The sequence below is a fragment of the Staurois parvus genome, unplaced genomic scaffold, assembly GCF_062004578.1.
Source record: "Staurois parvus isolate SC_StPar_1 unplaced genomic scaffold, SC_StPar_1.0 ptg002232l, whole genome shotgun sequence".
Lineage (NCBI taxonomy): Eukaryota > Metazoa > Chordata > Amphibia > Anura > Ranidae > Staurois > Staurois parvus.
Genome location: NW_028320028.1, coordinates 63,302 through 77,612, shown reverse-complemented (window position 1 = coordinate 77,612; position 14,311 = coordinate 63,302). Strand labels below are relative to the sequence as shown.

The 14,311-nt window shown below is 44.0% G+C and overlaps 1 protein-coding gene across 1 annotated transcript; it reads left to right on the top strand.

The window, feature by feature from the left end:
* Positions 1-576: 576 nt before the first annotated feature.
* Positions 577-8,281, top strand: LOC149431498 (E3 ubiquitin/ISG15 ligase TRIM25-like). The gene has a single exon (XM_089665534.1). It carries the CDS (start codon positions 640-642, stop codon positions 2,164-2,166), a length of 1,527 nt encoding a protein of 508 aa, XP_089521660.1. The 5' UTR covers positions 577-639; the 3' UTR covers positions 2,167-8,281.
* The last annotated feature ends 6,030 nt before the right edge of the window (positions 8,282-14,311 follow it).

Genomic DNA, 14,311 nt, shown 5'->3' with positions numbered 1-14,311 from the left:
GCACCCTCTGCTCTGTGTGTCCATTCATACACGTAGTCGCAGCTTGGCCTGCCCCCTCTCTCTCTTCATTGGCTGACCAGCTGTGATTAACAGCATTGGGAGCCAATGGCTCCCGTTTTCTGTCTCAGCCAATGAGGAGGCAGAGACCCGGGACAGCCGAGGCTGTCATTCACATCGCTGGATCGCAGTGGGGCTCAGTTAAGTATTGAGGGGGCTAGGGGGGCTGCTGCACACAGAAGGTTTTTTACTTTCATGCATAGAATGTACAAAGGTAAAATACCTTCAGCCTTTACAACCACTTTAAATGTCTTGTGGATAAGGCAAGTGAGAGAAAAGCACATCAGGATGGCTGGGCCGGAAATGGCATTGGAAAATACTTCTGTTTATTATGAAAAGTATAATTCTGACAAAAAAAGTGAACTTATCCTTTAATATAGGAAACTTCCTAGAGTTGTATCAAACTACAGCAAATAAAGGGTTAAGTGAACAGGGAGGATCTCATTTTATACGACATCGCTGAACTTATGACAAGCATTCACAGAAATACTTTCACATTCACCTCGGTGTACGGGACAGATCAGCCGCTCCCAGCTTCTCTTCTGTACCTAATTGTAGCAAAAGTCCATTTTTATCCCCAGAATGGCGACTTCTGACCTGAGAGAGGAGCTGAGCTGCTCCATCTGCCTGAAATGTGGCCACAACTTCTGCCGGGACTGTATAGTGACTGTTCTGGATACACAAAAGAAGTCTACCAATTATTCCTGTCCGGAGTGCAAAAAGCAGTATACAGAGCGCCCTCCGCTGGAGAAGAACAGGAAGCTGTGTAACATTGTGGATAATTTCAGATCTACTCACCCGGAGGACACAGAAGTCTTCTGTACGTACTGTGATCCTCCTGCACCAGCTTCTAAAACATGTCTACTATGTGAGGCCTCATTCTGTGATAAACACTTAAGAAGTCACAGCAAGTCACCAGATCACATTTTAACTGATCCCACCACATCATTTGAAGACAGAAAATGCTCCACACACAAAGAGATCCTGAAATATTACTGCACAGAGGACAGTGCCTGTATCTGTATGACCTGTTTGGTGGCTGGAGACCACAAAGGACACCAGGTGGAGCTTCTGAATGTGGCCTCCGAGAAGAAGAAACAGAAACTGAAAGATGTAACTGAGAAACTGAACAATGTCAGAAGAGAGACTGAGAAGAGAATCCAGAATCTGGAAAATCATAGAACAGGAGAGAAAAAAAAAGCAGACGATGTCACCGGGAGAGTCACTGAGCTGTTTAGAGACATCAGGAAACATCTGGATGATGTAGAGAAGAGAGTCCTGACTGAGGTCTCCAGACAGGAGGAGAAGATCTCCCAGTCAGTCACAGATATGGTTCAGCAATTGGAGACACAGAAGAATGAGCTGTCCAGGAAGATTGATGAAATGGGGGCCATATGTACCATCACAGATCCAGTAACTGTGCTAAAGAAAGAAATGATCAGTGATGACATCACTCCTAGGAGTGGTGATGCAAGAGATGCTGAATGTCTGGTTGAAGGAATGATCTCACAGATGCTCCACAGAGGACTTCTCCACTTTACAGACAGTCTGATAGATCTGAAGACAAAGAGACAATTCTCAGTGACGGAGAAATCAGGCATCTTATTGGATATAAACACTGCTGATAATTACATTATTATATCACAGGATCTGAAATCAGCTACTTACACCAGTAAACCAGAGAATAGACCGGATGTTCTAGAGAGGTTTAAATCCAAACAGGTATTAAGTACACAGAGCTTCTCATCCGGGAGACATTACTGGGAGGTGGATGTGAGTGGAGCAAAGGAATGGCTGATAGGGGTGGCCAGTCACAGCATAGAGAGGAAGATTGCAGGAAATGAATCTTATATAGGTTATAATGACAAGTCATGGGGTCTGACCCAGAGAGAAACTCTTTATACAAAGCACAACAACTCAGGTATAACAATAGACTCTAAATCTTCTCTGAAGACTGTGGGGATCTATCTGAATTATGATGTTGGCCTTCTGTCCTTCTTCCAGCTGTGTGACCCCATCAGACACCTCCACACCTTCACCACCACCTTCACTGAACCCCTCCATGCTGCTTTCTATGTGTTCGCAGATTCCACCATAAGAATAACATAGTAAAAATACATCACCTTTGTGCTGGACTCTCCAGTGTCAGATCACGTATTCAATTCACAGGAGGAACGTACATAACGTGACACTAAACAATATCTTTATTTTTTAAAAAAATAATCCAGACAAATCCACTCCTTAAAGGTCCTGTAATCTGCAGCATTCTTCATGAAATTGTTTCTTACTGTGTTTTCCTGCCTCCTTGTAACATCCTGCGTGAGCTCCCAAACCTCTCCTTCTCCCTCCTTGTGTGGAACCAGCAGTGCATGTTAGTTGCAGTCTTGTACACAGCTCTATGGACACTACAAATCTCATAGTCCACAGTCCACCTCAGGACTGACAAAGAGAGGGTGACTGATTACAGGGGGACTATGGAGAATGACCCTAGCCACGCTCTAACATTAAGATGGATCACAGCAGCAAAACGTAAAGAATTTAGAGGAGGATGAAAGCAATAGAATGGACTTTATGAGTTAGGAATACATACTTGGGTGGAATATCATTTTTTTAAACCATTTTAATGTCACTTTAATCATGAAAAAATTAGATAGAAAAATGCAAAATATCAGTATCAGGAACCAAATGTATTTTGATTATATTTTTAAAGTATTGATGAGATAAAATGATCAGTTTCAATTACAGGCGTACTTCGGTTTATGAACGCCTCGGTTAATGTAATGTTCGGTTTACGAATGAGAATCCATTGAAAATAATGCCTCGGTTTACAAATTTTTTTCGCAATACGAACGGATTAATTGGTTTTCAATGCATTTATGAATTTTTTTTGTCATGTCCCTGTACAGTATTTATGCCTTTAAAGTGCACTTTATAAAGAGTTTTGAAAAGATAGACTTTTTTTAACTTTTTTCTGACCTCCGGAACGGATTAATTGGTTGTCAGTGCATTTACAATTTTTTTTTAATCATATCCCTGTACAGTATTTATATCTTTAAAGTGCACTTTATAAAGCGTTTTGAACAGATAGACTTTTTTTTTTCCTTTCTTCTGACCTCCGGAACAGATTAATTGGTTTTCAATGCATTTACAAATTTTTTTTTGTCATGTCCCTGTACAGTATTTATGCCTTTAAAGTGCACATTATAAAGAGTTTTGAACAGATAGACTTTTTTTGACTTTTTTCTGACCTCCGGAACGGATTAATTGGTTTTCAGTGCATTCCTATGGGAAACCACATTTCGGTTTACGAATTTTTCGCAAGACGAAAAGTCCCGCAGAAAGCATTGAATTCATAAACCGAGGTACGCCTGTATATACAATCTTAAAAATATGACCTGATTTAATGTTTGGCCCAACACCTGTCATCATATTTAATAGTGCAGACCACAGCGATGATGTGTACAGTGCAGTAAATCACAGGAGCCAATCAGAACTCACTTATCTGGTTGTTATCAGTTGCTGCACTTTGCCACTAATTGCACCTTGTTGGGTTTTATGAAACAACCCCAACATGTGTCACAAGAAACGGGAATTTGTTGTAAAATGGCCATAAAATGAATGATTTTGGCACGGGAATTTCTATACTCTGGTGATTAGATTTAGCAAAGTGCTTTAAATAGTGGATTTGATATTTTTGATTCTTTGAAGTCGGTGTCACACCTAACAATACGTTTCTCTTACTTGCTACCTTTGGGACTGTTAAATGTACTGTTAGGAGATTTTGTTATATTTGTATGATAATTGCAAAAAACACCTGTTGCTGATAATTGACATTCAGAGTTGTGCACGTTCCTTGTGTCATTTCAGGGAGTCTAATTAGTCCTCCTAGCAGGGGCGGACTGACAATTCATGGGGCCCCCAGGCAATAGGGGATCATGGGGCCCCTGGGCAATAGGGGATCATGGGGCCCCTGTGTCCTTGGCCAAACTCAGAAAAGCCTATGAAAAGGTACCAGGGGCATCTCATGGGGCCCCCTACTGACCCCGGGCCCTCGGGCAGTACCCGAGTTTCCAAGTGGTCAGTTCGGCCCTGCCTCCTAGTTCTATGCTCAGACTACAGAGTAATCAGTGTCTATGCTGTAGAGGTGGGAGCGATTGAGAGGTTTAGCAAATTGGCTGGGCTGACACTACCACATCTCTATAAATGGCACGTGTTGTCAGCTCAAAACAGAAACTTAGGAGCTGAGTGCCCTTCTGGCAGATCAAGAGGTAGTTTTCTCCACTTGCAGGGACTGTAGCACCTTCCCGCCCAGCCTATTGTCATATGACATCCTCCCAGGATCACACTTCGCTTGCACCACAGGGACTGTGCACCCCACGGGCTGTGCTCCGGCGTGATCTGTCACCAGCTGTGTCCACCAGACACGGCCAATGACAGATCACTGTCCCGGCCTGCTGCCGGTACCATGTGATTGCTGTGACCAATCACAGCAGATCACATGACAGTTGTAAATAATGAATGGCTTCCTTTCATGCCAATCATTGCTTACCATTGTGCTGCTAGCTGTGATTGGTCAATCACAGCTAATCACAATAACTATTGAATGAATCAGTTTCATTCGGTAACAATAGTTTTTTATACCAGGGAAATTCACTGGCATAAGCAATCATAATGTGTAAAAAAAGAAAAATCCTGATCCATTGCCCAGAGTCGTACAATGTTACTAGGGTAATATTATATTGCTCTGGTCACAGGAGTAAAAAAATCATTAAAAAAAAGTAATACAATTTTTTTTTAAATTTTAAAATTTTTTTCTTTTTTTTTTAAATACTGTCACCTGTCAGCATCGCTGATCACCGACACATCAATTATATGATGATTCTGTACTGCATTTGTGACAGCATTGTGAATTTTTTTTTACTTTCTTCCACATTTTCCCTAAAATTATAACAATAAATTACAACTTCAAAAAACTCGCCATGCCTCTTATTAAATACCTCAGACTGTCTACTTTCCACAAAGGGTCATTTGGGGGATATTTGTACTGTCCCGGTATTTTTGGGTCTTAAGAAATTAGATTGGCCGTCAGTACATCAGAATTGATCGATTTTCAGATATATACCATAGTTTGTGAACTCTATAACTTTCCTACCAACTCAATAATATACACTAATTTGGCCATTTTTGTCTAAATTTTTGATAAAAGATTATTTATTTGCAAAATGAAGAGAAACAAGTTTTTTTTTCAACATTTTAAGTCTGTTTTAATTTATAGCGCAAAGAATAAAAAACCCAGTGGTAATAAAATACCACCAAAAGAAATCTCTATGTGTGCAAAAGTGATAAAAATTTCATATGGGTACAGTGTTGCATGATCGCACAATTATCATTCAAAATGTGACAGCGCTGAAATGTGAAAATTGGCCTGGGCAGGAAGGGGGTGAAAGTGCCCGGCATTGAAGTGGTTAAAGGGATAAAACATGGGGAAATGTGCATGTACTGCAGAGATGTACTGCATTTTTTTATGTTGCCCCAACATACAATTTAGATGCATGTCTGGGAAAAAAAACATGCATGCAGAGACATAATAACAAAAAAGTAAAAAAAAAACAAGCAAAAAAATAGATATATATAGTATATTTTTTATTATTGCTTAGTGATATAATCTTGTAAATGTAACTTTTAGTGCCATTGTTAGCCATAGATTATAGTAAGATTTTCTGCTAAACTTGCTAAATGACTTTAGTTGTTTACTTTTAACCCAAAACTGAATTGTTTAATCAATGTTAAAAATAATGATCTTTGCAAGTTATTATTATTATTATACAGGATTTATATAGCGCCAACAGTTTGCTCAGCACTTTACAATATAAAGGAAGACAATACAGGAATAATACAGTTCAACACAAGAGGGTTAGGAGGGCCCTGATCCTGGGAGCTTACAATCTAAGAGGGAGGGGCTAGTGGTACAAAAGGTAATAACTGTGGGGGTTGGACTGGTAGGAGGAAAAGAAGATTCTATTATTAGCTGAGGGCAGGATAGGCTTCCCTGAAGAGATAGGTTTTCAGGGATCGCCTAAAAGTGAGCAGAGTAGGCGATAGTCTGATAAATTGGGGTAGAGAGTTCCAGAGGATGGGGGAAGCTCTGGAGAAGTCCTGGAGACGAGCATGGGAGGAGGAGACAAGAGAGCTAGCAAGCAGGAGGTCGTGGGAGGAGCAAAGTGGACAGTTTGGGTGATATTTGGAGACAAGATTGGTGATGTAATTTGGGGAAGAGTTATAAATGGCTTTATATGGTATTGTTAATGTTTTGAATTTTATCCATTGGGCAATGGGAAGCCAGTGGAGGGATTGGCAGAGAGGGGTGGAGGACACTGAGTGGAGGTCAGTGGAGGGATTGGCAGAGAGGGATGAAGGACACACTGATTGGAGGCTAGTGGAAGGATTGGCAGAGAGGGATGGAGGACACTGAGTGGAGGGATTAGCAAATAGGGATGGAGGACACTGAGTGGAGGGATTAGCAAATAGGGATGGAGGACACTGAGTGGAGGCCAGTGGAAGGATTGGCAGAGAGGGATGGTGGACACTGAGTGGAGGCCAGTGGAAGGATTGGCAGAGAGGGGTGGAGGGCACTGAGTGAAAGCCAGTGGAAGGATTGGCAGAGAGGGATGGAGGACACTGAGTGGAGGCCAGTGGAGGGATTGGTAGGGAGGGATGGAGGACACTGAGTGGAGACCAGTGGAGGGATTGTCAGAGAGGGATGGAGAACACTGAGTTGAGGCCAGTGGAAGGATTGGCAAAGAGGGATGGAGGACACTGGGTGGAGGCCAGTGGAAGGATTGGCAGAGAGGGATGGAGGACACTGAGTGGAGGCCAGTGGAAGGATTGACAGAGAGGGATGGAGGACACTGAGCGGAGGCCAGTGGAGGGATTGGCAGAGAGGGATGAAGGACACTGAGCAGAGGCCAGTGGAAGGATTGGCAGAGAGTGATGGAGGACACTGAGTAGAGGCCAGTGGAGGGATTGGCAGAGAGGGATGGAGGGCACTGAGTGGAGGCCAGTGGAAGGATTGGCAGTGAGGGTTGAAGGACACTGAGTGGATGCCAGTGGAGGGATTGCAGAGAAGGATGAAGGATGCTGAGTGGAGGCTAGTGGATGGATTGGCAGAGAGGAATGGAGGACACTGAATGGAGGCCAGTGGAGGGATTGGCAGAGAGGGATGAAGGACACTGAGTGGAGGCTAGTGGAGGGATTGGCAGAGAGGGATGAAGGATGCTGAGTGGAGGCCAGTGGAGGGATTGGCAGAGAGGGATGGAGGACACTAAGTGGAGGCCAGTGGAGGGATTGGCAGAGAGGGATGGAGGACACTAAGTGGAGGCCAGTGGAGGGATTGGCAGAGAGGGATGAAGGACACTGAGTGGAGGCCAGTGGAGGGATTGGCAGAGAGGGATGGAGGACACTGAGTGGAGGCCAGTGGAGGGATTAGCAAGTAATCTTAAAGTGAACCTCACAACAGTGGATAAGTCAAGTCAAGAAAATTATAAAAAAAAATACATAAGTATATGTTAAGTATAAATGATATTTGACTTTTTCCTGCAAACCCTGAGCTTATTCCCGACTATACTAACTCCTGAACCTTCCTATTGGTTAGAATGTACCAAGGCTTTCCACTAGTAATATAAAATGATTCATATTACATGCAAACAAACTTGGCCATAACCTATCGATTTTCAGGGCTTTGGTGGTTCCAAACATTTGTCTGTACAAATATAACACGGGGTGTCACCCAGAGCCCACTATAGGCGGACTATCCTACATTCAATATCACAATGTTTCTTTCCTTGTCCCGACACCAAACATATATTCTGGAAGAGCCAATAAGTGAATTTGTTCAACAATCTTAATGGCGTACAAACAATTCTTCTTTATTCAATACATATCAATATAGAAACACTGGAAAAAAAGATTTTACCGATTACAATCCAGGTAATGACCCAAATCTTTGTCTAGTATTTGTACATTATTAAGATTGTTGAATTGGGTCTTCCAGAATATATACTTAGTGCCGGGGCCAGGAAAGAAACATTCTGAGAATAAATGTGATCAACGCAATCATAACTGAATACATCGCAGTTTGTGTAACCTGTTTTCATTCATGTAATATTTTGCCATTTAAATGACTTATATTTACAAATTTAAGTAAATAAAGTAAGTTTAAACCAAATATTTCTCCAGACATGTTCTTTTATTACATTATATCATCCCTCTGTTATGCCGGCCATACATGGGTCATAATTCGACCGATTTTTAATCCGAAAATCAAACCTAAGAATAATCGGCCGATTTTCGCTCTGTTAGTGGGTCAATGGCACCAGGCGATTTTCGTGGTTACTCCTCTTTTTCGGTGATCGGGCATGTTGGAAAATTCATGAAAAACAACCGATTTTTGACTCAACGATGGTCAAATCATACGATCATTTTTCGGCAAAGAATATGCGCATGAGCTGTGACCTGCAAGGAACAGAAGTTTCGCCTGTTATATGGGATGAACTTTATGACTTGGTCAGCCAATTTTCGAAATCATGGATGGCACCATTGGATTATCCAATGAACAACGTTTTTGATTTTCGGATGAAAAATCTTTTGGGATTCGACCCATGTATGGCCTGCATTACTGCACTGCATGTGTGAATAAGAAAATGTCCCTACCTTTCTCTAGATTCCTATAGAACACCTCAATCTTCTGCAATAAATGACTTTCCCTGATGAAGAAGCCCCTGAATGATGATGCACTCTCTAGGACAGCTTTTTCCAACCCTTTTGCCCCAGAGGAACCCATAAAATATATTTTAATTCTCAGAAAACCCTTACTAAAACCAATTCATCAAAGGTCAATGGTAAAGCTGCCTTTCATATTGGTTTTCAGTAGGAAGAATACAACCCTTGCAGTGGTGCTCAGAATGTCACCCTACAGACAGAAGATAATTGGTGTCATGCTTCTGGCTTTATGAAGTGGTGTTAGTCCTGGAACTATGCTGTTACCATCAAATGGCAGGTAAATCAGCCACAGCTCAAGGAACCCCTAACAAACTCTGGAGGTACCCTATGATCCCACAGAACTTTGGTTGAGAATGGCTGTGACTGTGTAAACAGGCTCCAGGGAGGGAGGTTTTCTCAGGTAGGCCCTAGTTGGGTGCCAAGCTGTCGGTCCTGCTGGGAAGTTGGGTTGGGGACTACCTGGACTGCGTTGTTTGGGTACCACGGCGGCCTGTAGTTGTCCACCTGGTGGGGGTTGGGCCCCCCAGCTAAGTTGGGTTTCCAGTGGGGAGGGTTCCAGAGATGTACCCGCTTCTGGGGACTCATACCTCTATTACTCTGGGACCCCATTATGTTGTGTTTATTGCCTTTTTGCCCCCTGGGGGTTTATGCTTTTGATGTATTGATTTGCAGCCATGTGTCCGGTGATAGAGCCACCCCCGACTGGTATCCTTCAAGTGTAGGATGCACTTCACCATTGGTGTGATACCACTGTGCTATTGTACATACTCCTTGTGTCTTCGTCTCCTTTTCTTTCCTTGTTTTCTTTTCTTTTCTGGTTCTTCTGTTTTTGTTTTATGCAGGGTTTCGGGATGCCATGGTCTGACCGTCCCTGGGAGTGGAATTGTTGAGGGGTGTGGATGAACCAATTTGTAAGATGGTATAAAATCGACAACTTAGAACTGATAATTATAGATGAGCGAATCGAACATGACGAAGTGGAATTCGTTCCGAAGATTTGGAAAAATTCTATTCGCGGCGAATCCGAAGATTAGCAAACTTCGGATGCACGAATCGAATTTTCCCAAAAATGGCGGCGACATGTGTGGCGACGGAGAAAATGGACAGAGAAGATGGGGTGGGGATCTCTGGGAAGGCGCGCAGACAAGGCGCGCTGACCCATAATGCATTCATGACATGTGATCGCATTAGCCAATCAGCAGCCAGCCAGCACTGTGTAATGGTGGAGCTATAAATCGCGGCCATCTTAGAATTCTCCATTAGCCTCCGGTCATTCAAGAGAGACAGACCTGTGTGTATTAAGGGACAGAGTTAGGGCCACAGAGACTTTAGGGCCACAGAATCGTTACTCAGGGACACAGAATCGTTACTCAGGGACACAGAATCGTTACTCAGGGACACAGAATCGTTACTTAGGGCCACAGCTATCAAAGAATCGAAAATTTAAAGTGACATACACCCTTTTTTTTTTTGGTGGCTGTCGTGCACAGTTGGTGCTGCAGTTTGCCGATTGTGCAAAATAAACTGACTTTCTGCTTCACAACCACTATTGTACGTTCAAAGAGTTAGATCCATTTACACGCCGGGTGGCGGTAATATTTTTTGGGTGATTAGTGCATTCCAGTGACATAAACGTACAGTTTCCAGCCAACGGCAAGCTGCAATTGACCGATTGTGCTAAATAAACTGATTTCTGCTTCACAACCACTATTGTACGTTCAAAGAGTTAAATCCATATACACGCCGGGTGGCGGTAATATTTTTTGGGTGATTAGTGCATTCCAGTGACATAAACGTACAGTTTCCAGCCAACGGCAAGCTGCAATTGACCGATTGTGCTAAATAAACTGACTTTCTGCTTCACCACCACTATTGTACGTTCAAAGAGTTAAATCCATTTACACGACGGCTGGCGGTAATATTTTTTGGGTGATTAGTGCATTCCAGTGACATAAACGTACAGTTTCCAGCCAACGGCAAGCTGAAATTGACCGATTGTGTACAATAAACTGACTTTCTGCTTCACAACCACTATTGTACGTTCAAAGAGTTAAATCCATATACACGCCGAGTGGCGGTAATATTTTTTGGGTGATTAGTGCATTCCAGTGACATAAACGTACAGTTTCCAGCCAACGGCAAGCTGCAATTGACCGATTGTGCTAAATAAACTGACTTTCTGCTTCACAACCACTATTGTACGTTCAAAGAGTTAAATCCATTTACACGCCGGCTGGCGGTAATATTTTTTGGGTGATTAGTGCATTCCAGTGACATAAACGTACAGTTTCCAGCCAACAGCAAGCTGCAATTGACCGATTGTGCTAAATAAACTGACTTTCTGCTTCACAACCACTATTGTACGTTCAAAGAGTTAAATCCATTTACACGCCGGCTGGCGGTAATATTTTTTGGGTGATTAGTGCATTCCAGTGACATAAACGTACAGTTTCCAGCCAACGGCAAGCTGCAATTGACCGATTGTGTACAATAAACTGACTTTCTGCTTCACAACCACTATTGTACGTTCAAAGAGTTAAATCCATTTACACGCCGGCTGGCGGTAATATTTTTTGGGTGATTAGTGCATTCCAGTGACATAAACGTACAGTTTCCAGCCAACGGCAAGCTGCAATTGACCGATTGTGCTAAATAAACTGACTTTCTGCTTCACAACCACTATTGTACGTTCAAAGTGTTAAATCCATATACACGCCGGGTGGCGGTAATATTTTTTGGGTGATTAGTGCATTCCAGTGACATAAACGTACAGTTTCCAGCCAACGGCAAGCTGCAATTGACCGATTGTGCTAAATAAACTGACTTTCTGCTTCACAACCACTATTGTACGTTCAAAGAGTTAAATCCATTTACACGCCGGTTGGCGGTAATATTTTTTGGGTGATTAGTGCATTCCAGTGACATAAACGTACAGTTTCCAGCCAACGGCAAGCTGCAATTGACCGATTGTGTACAATAAACTGACTTTCTGCTTCACAACCACTATTGTACATTCAAAGAGTTAAATCCATTTACACGCCGGCTGGCGGTAATATTTTTTGGGTGATTAGTGCATTCCAGTGACATAAACGTACAGTTTACAGCCAACGGCAAGCTGCAATTGACCGATTGTGCTAAATAAACTGACTTTCTGCTTCACAACCACTATTGTACGTTCAAAGAGTTAAATCCGGTTTTATTTTTGGGGTGCTTATTGAATTAAAGAGTATGTCAGACAACACGCAGAGGAGTGGCAGAGGAGGCAATGTTTCAGGAGCGAGCAGACGTGGCAGCAGAGGAAGGGGTCGAGGCAGCACTAGTCGCAGCCAGAGACCAGTGCTCCCGGTGTCATCCAGCGGTCGTGTCTCCACCGACAACCCTGCCGTCATCGATTGGTTGACTGGTTGACTCGGTCGTCTTCCTCTTCCCAGGTCACCTCTGACACCTACAGCCAACGGTCGGTGGGTACGTCAGACACAACCGTTAGTTGGCATGGCCCGGGAGCAAGCCCACTGAAATCACGTGTCCTCGACCTGCCCCTGTCCTTTGGTGTTCCCTCACCAAGCGAAGTATCGCATGCTGTGGGCTCAGCCCCACTGTACAGTGAGGAAGAGCTAACAGAGGGCGGTCAGGAACGGGGGGAGACATCCGCCTCTTCAGCAGCCAGGCGAAGAAGTACTGGCGAGGAGAGTGGCTCGGTAGCCGGTCTAGAGACAGGTCTGTCTCCTGACCCACACGCAGCTGAGGGGGCTAGTAGTTATTAGGAGACCCTAATTGATGATGGTGAGGCTGATCACACTTGGCAGCCTCGTCGTCATCAGGCTATTGCTTCCGCATCATCAGGAGAAGAGGGTGCCAGCTTGCCAGCGAGCAAAACAGTCGGTGGGTTGCCCAGGAGGCAGCAGGGTCGCAGCAGTGTCAGTGGAGGCAAACGGCCACGGAGTAGAGCACCAGCTCCACTGCAGCCTACCACCACGGCCAGTAGTGGTGCCGGTGTGCACGGAGGAAGTAGCAGTCAGCCAGTGAGGAGTAGTGGGGGCAAAGTTTCCTACTCGGCGGTGTGGCAATTTTTCGTCAAGCCGCCCGAGGAAGTAAACGTAGCCGTATGTCGACTATGTGGCCAGAAAGTATATATAAATATATATATACATATAAAGGTATATGATCTTCTTCGCACCCACGGCATCACCTCATAGAATCTCTGCATTGCATCTGCAATCACAACGCTGACTTCCCGGATCGCCACTCAGCCATTGGACTCTTGATAGTCGTCTCCCCACACTGCTGCTGGGGGGACTTTTTAACCTAGGCCTGTGTATGGCCTTCAATTTTAGCTGCTTACGCTCCGCCACTCTGCCATGGGCCCCTGTACCGCCTCCTCATGCTGCTGCCAGGCCCGTAATCTGCCATGGGCCCCCGTACCGACTCCTCATGCTGCTGCCAGGCCCGTAATCTGTCATGGGCCCCTGTACCGCCTCCTCATGCTGCTGCCAGGTCCAGAGTGTGTCATGGGTCCCTGTACGGCCTCCCATTGCTGCTGTCTCCATCGCCACACTCTGCCATGTGCCACTTTCAGGTCTCCTCACACTGCTGGTGGGTTCCATTTTGTCATAGGGTGCTGTATGGCCTCCCATTGCTGCTGCCTCCACCGCCACACTGTGGCTCCACACTCTGGTTTTGGCCCCGTGACTGCCCAAATGAGTGAAGTGTGCGGTGATTCTAAGATCGACGGCACTCATCTGCATGTCATACTGACTGACAGTATTATTTCTCTTCCCCAGCAGACTCCAAGGGCATTTAAATTAAAGGTACAGTGTTCTGCACTAATATAAAGGCTCTCTGAAGCCTAGAAACACCCTTTTTATAAGTTAAATTCACAGCGAATATATTCGGCTCGAAGCAAATTTATTCGGCAAATTCGGCGAATCAGCCGAACCGAATTTTTGAATAATTCGCTCATCTCTACTGATAATATAACCGAAAGAAAAACTATTATTTGTGTTTAGAATTTAGATTTAGGGGTTAGAGCACCTGTCAGGTTTTTATTGCTGTCTGTTTCCCCATTGCGGACATTCACCCTCTCTAATTGTCCTAATCCTTAATGTCCGTAATGTTTTTTGTTAAAACGTGAACTTATCCCTCAGGCTGGGTTCACACATATGTGGTGCGGCATGTCGCATGTGATTCACACAGGAACCGCACCGCATTCAGGTGCAAATCAGATGTGAATTGTGTGCGGTGCGATTTTAGACATACATTATGTTATTACAATTCTGGGGTGTTGTTAGCGTAACATACACACCCACAGCGGTTCGCATGAACGGGGTGCGATTCTGATGCGGTGTGGACTTCGCACAGAAAACGCTGCAAATTCCGCATCAGTGTGAACCCGGGCTTAAAGTATTTCTTGCAAGCAGTAAATAAGTTTTCAAACAAACTCCCACTGACCTTTCTAGGTGCAGTATCCAGACGTTTA

What these genes read in the sequence shown, in the direction of transcription:
- LOC149431498 (XM_089665534.1), top strand. Translation starts at nt 640, where the DNA reads ATGGCGACTTCTGACCTGAGAGAGGAGCTGAGCTGCTCCATCTGCCTG.